This window comes from Acartia tonsa, chromosome 7, assembly GCF_053477335.1.
Source record: "Acartia tonsa isolate MP-2025a chromosome 7, ASM5347733v1, whole genome shotgun sequence".
NCBI classification, from domain to species: domain Eukaryota; kingdom Metazoa; phylum Arthropoda; class Copepoda; order Calanoida; family Acartiidae; genus Acartia; species Acartia tonsa.
In genome coordinates, this window is record NC_137266.1 from 47,722,526 (window position 1) to 47,729,950 (window position 7,425).

The window sequence follows — 7,425 nt, forward strand, 5'->3', positions numbered from 1 at the left end:
ATTATGAAAATATAAAAATTATAAACCTATCCCAATATCCATTAACATTACAAGATAGAAGGGTTCCAATTTATTTTGCCAATTGTTTCTTTGAAGGTCTAATTTAAAGTACAGTGTAGAGGATTCTCATTTTACAAGTAAAAAAAACCTAATTGTCTAGGAGTTGTGACACATTTCTTAAACTCAAAGCATTTTCTAGTAAGCTTACACTACTGTCAGTCTGTCTTTCAGTTTCTACATGATAAATATTCATATGTTTGAAAATTTACAACGGTTAATAATCTTACACCCCTTGGAGACTGTAAACATATCAATTTAAGGTCAAATAGGACTTTGATTCTATAATATTGGGACAACTTGACAGAAAGAAAAATAAGTGGATAAAATATTAGAGCTGAATCTATAAAAAATCTAGGTCTATTTGGTGACCTTATCAGTAAGTATAATCACAAGTAACACTAATCAATTGAGCATGAGAAAAGAAATAGATGTGTTTAGAATGTAGTGTATCAATTTACAAAAAATTACCTCAAAATAAGTTGTACAGTGTACTTATAACATAAATTAGAATACCCACTAAATAAGCAATCTATTCTTGTACAAATAATGTACAGACTGACTAATAGCTATTGAAATATTAAGAATTTGATAATATGATACAAGGAAACATTTATATTTACATTTACATAGATATATAAATATGACTAATGGAATAAAAATATATTTACCTGCAACTCTTTAAGGCCAACAAATGATCTTTCTGATAGAACTTTAATTCTATTCCTAGACATAGACATTATTGTAGTATTATATTAGACTATTAGCATTAAAGGGTCAACTTAATTCATTTCATCTAGCAAGAAAAAATGAGGAATTTCAGTCTATGATTTTTTAGGTCACAAATTAAGAGATAAATAGTTTAAGTCTACACTCAGTTATAAAAATTGAGATGACTTGAAACTCCAGTAAGATCCAGTAAGGAATCTATGCTGTATTGTCATTCTAATCTTCTGGGTATGAATTTCATACCAAAAACATTCCTCACATCCTAAGGTTATATTTTATAACTAAACTTTAGAACACCATTGTACCAGTCTAATATACCTCTGGTGTTTAGACTTTTGTGTGAGAAAGGAAAAGATAAATTGAAAAGCTAGGACAGGACCAGTCTACATAAACTTTACCCACACAAAGATCCCTTACATTTCTACAATTCTAGAATAACAAGTTACAAAAGGATGATTCCATAAAGATGATACTTCAATTCTAATTACAAATTGTTTTTAAACTTTATTTTATATATAGAGAGAGAGTTCCTTACTTTAAACATGATAGTGCCCTACATCCTACAAATATCACAGAGTAAAGTTCTGGGATATCCAACAAACTTTTTTATGATAAACATTAAACAATATTTATTAAATTAAGCTTGCCTTTATTTCAAGTGTTAATATTTAATTTTCTTAACTAAAAACCAAAACCTATACAAAACAAAAAAATATATTGTGTTATCTTGCAATAAAAATGTTGTGATTAGTATGCTATTCTTACATACAGATATATAGATATTCAATAACAAACATTATTGCAAATAGTATAGAAATACCATTTCATTCATATATACAAGAATAAATTGTTTTAACTAATTATTTTTACTTGATTTCTATTATATTTTGAACTTAATAAATTTTTGTAATAGGTAACTGCTACTGTCATAACCTACATTCCATTGAAAATATCATTCAATTTTATCAGCAATTGCTGCGCTGTATATGGTAACATCTACCTGTCAATGAAATTCAAAACAATAGGAAAAAATTGTACTTTTATTTGTTAATCTAATAAATTTATGATGTGAATATTCATGTTATTTTATCAGGGATCTAAATGTCCATTGCCCAGCTTTTAAAGGAAGAGAAAGAATAATGCACATTTATACATTTATGCAGATTTTATTATTTACATAACCTATATTTGTATATACACATGTAACTAATTGATTTTTGATTAGGTTATTGTAAACTCATCTATAAAATTTCATTACAATCCTAATTTTAAAAATTTTAAAATGTTTAAAATAAAATTAAGATAAAAGTTCATTTGGCAGTTTTTCTTTTATCTAAAAGGTTACAGAATCATTACTGATGAATAATTCAGAATAAATTTACTGTTTTCTTAGAAAACTAAGGGAGAGAAAGAATAATGTATAAAAGGTAAAGAGGGAGAAAGTGGTACAATATGTATATACATGTATATTTAGGAATATACAAATGTAGGTATTTTGGCCATTTATAGGGATGTAATAATGAATATGGATAGAGGGTTTAGAATTACGAATCTCAACTTTTTGATAATACAATCTTAATTACTATAATAGTATTGTATTTTGTTTAAAATCTTCATTTTTATTGCTAAAAACCTTGTTGTATTTTTTGTTGTTGTTGATTTTCTATTTTGTTTTAATTATATTAATATTTTTGTTTGATAGTTTTGACCTAATAAAAAAATTTAATTCCATTTATTCACAAATATTAGCTTTATTTCATGTGTAAAATACATACATATGTATACATAAAATAAATTAGACTGTAGGCTGCTAGGTAAAGTTTCCTCTAAGGCTAATGGACAGAAAAATAATTCCTTTACATTTTATTTTAACAAACTTTACCTTGTTATGTATTCTCTAAAGTTGGGGGATTTAACTTTTAGCTAAGAAAAGCATTGTCAGAAAAAAATTAAAATCAAAAAATTGGTTTAGAGGATAAATTATCTTAAAGTGTTACTGATATAAAAATTTTAGAAGTAGCTTAGTAAGACATAAAAAAATATTTCCTGGTAAAATCAGAATTTGGTTTAAAATACAATATAAACCAAAATGAACATTAAATACACAGTACCACATTGTGCTAGTGTTCATATAAAACCTTATAAACCTTAAATTATAAAACCATAAATCATTCCTACAGGAAATATTTAGTAAAGTTATGTATTTAATTAATACAGGTTGAATTTATTATGAATCTGTTAATAGCTTATTGTTTTCTTTATTACAAGTAAAATCCTTTTTAGTTCAGTAGTAAATTAGCAAACATAATGATAGTAAAATTCAACAATTTTGGATGTCAAAAATTTATCTAAATCCACAAATAAAAACTATTGATTTTGAATTTTTTATTTTCAACAAACCTAATTTAATGTAATTTTTATAAACATAAAATATTTATTGTCTTTAACTTTTCTTCTATGGTATTAATATTTGTAATATAATTAAATGTTAACTTTTCTAATGAACAAACTATTGGAAAACTACATAATAGAAACACCTTGCTGTGTTCTCAGTGAATATATGTACTCACTCAACCAACATTTAAACTTTGAATAAAATTTTAGTAGATTTCAGTAGAAAGGACATATAATTCATAGGAATTTTATTTGTATTCCAACCAACCAGAATATTTTAAGTTAGAATAAAGACTTTGTATGATATTAAAATTGGGTCTAGTATTTTATTGATTTTGTGATATACTTACTAAATTTTGTAATCATGACTTTTATTAAACTTATAATTTCTTTTAACAAAAATACTACTAGCACTTTTTTCCTCACCAAGGTAAAAAATTTTAATAGGCTAAGCAATAAAGTGGTTTTTCTCTTTCATAAAAATAGTTCTTAGAAAAGATCGTTTTCCTATGTGTATTCAACCTTTTTGTATTTTTGTTCAAAAATCTGAATCTTATTTTCCTAGAAGTATAACAGTATAAAAATAACTAGAAATTTTTTTATCATTACTTGTCTGAGTAAATACTATTTCTTATTTAAATGTATAAAAGAAAATATATAGTTTTTGAGTAATTACATCTAAGGATAAAAAAGTATTTAGCAGAATGTTAATTAAGCAAATAGATTATTTTCTCTGATCTTGCATGTTTTATGTTGATTAACATGTTTCCTAATATTGGACAAAAAATATTGTACACAAAAAAAGGTTATTGTAGGAAAACACGTATAAAAACAAAACAAAAAAGAGGATAAATTTTAAAAATATGTTTATCAATATCATGTCTGTAGATGTAGGTCCTAACATATTCATTTAACTAATTCATCCTAATCTCAACATTAAATGCTTTTTTTGTACCAGAAGTCAGACCAAAAACATTTAAATCAGGATAGCCAGACTATACAGTAAGGCAGTTGGACCGTCTTGATATACAAAATTAGCCGGACAATTCTTTCTTCAAAAACCTTGTCTTTGAAATCAAACTAATTTTTTGTCACAAACAAGGAGCAAACAGTTATCTGATGACTAAGTCTGACTAAATAAGGATAAGGATTTAAGCATAATCCTAACACCAAGCCGTGTGCTTCCTGGCTCAATGTAACAACAGGTTTAAATTAATTGGCTTGTTATAACTTTAAAGTGTGATATTTGATACCTTTTATTACAACTAGCCACTGTGCTCCTAATATGTATTCGAGGCTCACAAATCAAAAACTAAATAGCCTAAAACTATTCAGGGGCCTATATGAATCTTCTATATAATGGAGAACTCAATTGGTTCAGCAGTTATCAAAACAAAACAAAAAAAACCTTACTAGTTTATATACTAGGATTGGAAGTATTAATGATAAAATATGAGAACAGACTATTTTACCACCATTAACTAAAAAAATGAGGCAAACTATTTTATCTAAATGATACCTGTGTGTTACTTTTCTATGAATAATTTTATCATTTTATGTTTGATTAAGACCACTGAGTATTAGTATTAATATATACAATATACACAAGGAAAAGGACAAATATTTTGGAACACAAATGGTAAAAAAGAAGAAATCATTTGAACAAACCTATAAATTAATAAATTTGGCAAGTTACATATGAGATTAAGATGTATAGAAGAAAATTTATATTTTTATTTTTTATTTCCCTATAGATTTTTCTGAAGATACTTTAAGATAGTAGATTCATACTAAAAGATATATTGATTTTGTTGCTAGAGAACCAAAACTTTACAGTATACCTTCTACATAAAAAAGAATACAGTAATGTTATTGTTTTAACTAAAAAGACTTTATAAACTTAAACATTAGCTAATGTTGTTTTTAGTACCAATTACCTGTTCTAACATTTATATCCAGACTATTTGTCACTGTTACAGATGTAATGTATACTTGTGCATATTTATCCCATTTATGTCTATGCTAGTAATGCCTTTAATACCTAGACCTTATTTATACATAAATAGCACATAAATGGATGTATCTTATTTGGATAAATTCATATAATATCTATCTACCTAATTGGCAGCTTTACAAAAAAAATTCTTTATAGGAACAAAATTAATATTTTAATTTCTCTTTTTCTTACTTTGCCCTTTAGCCCTCTATTTATATTAATTATTTTTTTTCTTTTCCCATCTATTTGATTTTCTCAATTTCGATTTTATTTATAATATCTAAATTAAATACTCACTCCACTGTCTATTTCTTTCTTACTTTTTCTTCTTATACCTCTTATTCTTGTTTTTACTATATTAATTCTTTATATATATTTACATCTGATAAATCTCTTCCCCACTATGAACATTTTTTATTGACACTTTAAAGACTCTTCTAATGTTTAGATATAATTATTTCTCTTTCTCTCTCTCTCTATATATATATGTATATATTTATCTCTCTCACTTTCTAAATTATATCTATATATCTATCTCTTTATCTATATCTCTCTATAAGTCTCCCTTCTCCCTCAGTTTATTTTCCCTATAATATGATAGTTAAGAAAGATAAGTGTAAAAGTTTACATTTATGCTTTATAATTATGCATAAACTAAGTTTACACTTATTCTTCCATTTTCACATAAATTCAGCACATTGGAAAATATTATGCGAAAAGTTGAATTTTTAAACTCGTTGTCCTATAAATCAGTGTTTCAAAAATCAGATGAATAAGATAATTATATCACAGGATTTTTTTTGTAAAAAAAGTTAAAAATTAACATGATTTAGCGTGACGTATGGATAATCTGGTAATGATTATTGAGTTGCTACACTTTCTAAATCATACCTTACTGTTATAGGAATCAGCATGCTAAGTTTTAAATGTAAAGGATAACGCTAACATGCCTAAATTAACGATAAGAGCTATCCCTTACAGACTGCTGGACCGACATTAATTATTGAAAAGATTCGCTTTTTAAAATGCTCTTTGTATTGAACGGTGTGGATGGACTCTTTTTGTTACTCTGCGCTGCTATTTGCTGTCACTCCACAAATTTATGGGCTCTCTCCACACTTGTAATATTTTAACATTTATATCTGTCATATCATTTTATCTTTCTCTCTTTATTCTTACAGATAGATAGAGAGATATATCGATGGTAATATAAAAAGATTCAACTTTTTAACAACTATATATTACAACTATCTTTAACCTTCAACCGTTAATCTGTATCATTTATATGCCATTTATGAAAAGCAGAATTTATGCATGTTTTAATAGAACTAAATATTTTTCCGACTACCGAATAACTTAGTTTTTCTAATAGAAGAATCATAATAATTTCGTCAGTTTTTTACTTATCTCATTTCTGTCATATTTTTCCTTATTTATTCTTGCAGATAGATACTTAGATAGAGATAAAAATCGATTGGAATAAAATGTATAGATTTAAGTTTTTTTGGCCACAATAAATTTCTTCAAACTAAATATTCTATAATTAGCCTTATCTATGTGCCATTTTTACCCCTTTAAAAATAGAAATTCCCCATCCCCCTCCCCCATATAAAGAAGGTTGGATGTCATTTCCTCTAGGTCTAGGGATGTAGTCACTTTTCATAAGAGGTAAGTTTTTTATTGATATGGGTTTCAGCTTTTCATACTTCAAATAGGGAAACAGCACTAAAAAAAAGATATTCCACCTCACCTAAAACCTACCTACAACTAATCTAAACTTTGGTGAAAATATATAGTTCTTCTTGAAAATAGGGAAGCAGTCACTAATATGATATGAAAGTATAAAAGTAAAGTTTACTTTACAATGTTCAGACAGATTAAATCGCTACATTAAGTATATTAATTTTCAATGTTACCAGTATAATGTTTTTATAACCTTTTCTATATATCATTTTTTTAGGGCTAGGTCAATTGAAGACATTAGATTGTATCAATGCCATTTGTTGATTCGTGATGTAGTTCGATTTAAATTGCAAACGTTGCAACATTACTGAACGGGATTATCCTTCGATTTTAAAGTGATCATTTGGAGAATCCAGAGCATCATCCGCGTGTAATGGGCGATATTATAACACCTAAGGATATTAGGTAAAGTAGCATCCAACAGACAACCAACCCTTTGTTTACATGAACTCCGTATGAGATGGGCTGTTTATGGGCCAGAAAATTCCCCCTACTCTAACTTTTTA

General features: G+C 26.5%; 1 protein-coding gene across 1 annotated transcript in view; it reads right to left on the reverse strand.

The window, feature by feature from the left end:
* LOC145324588 (uncharacterized) overlaps positions 1-7,425 on the reverse strand; it is a 108,048-nt gene that overhangs the window by 73,884 nt on the left and 26,739 nt on the right. The window contains exon 4 of the mRNA XM_080167170.1: positions 729-780. Within this exon, the coding sequence (XP_080023296.1) occupies positions 729-780 (52 nt within the window). The remainder of the gene's footprint in view (positions 1-728; positions 781-7,425) is intronic.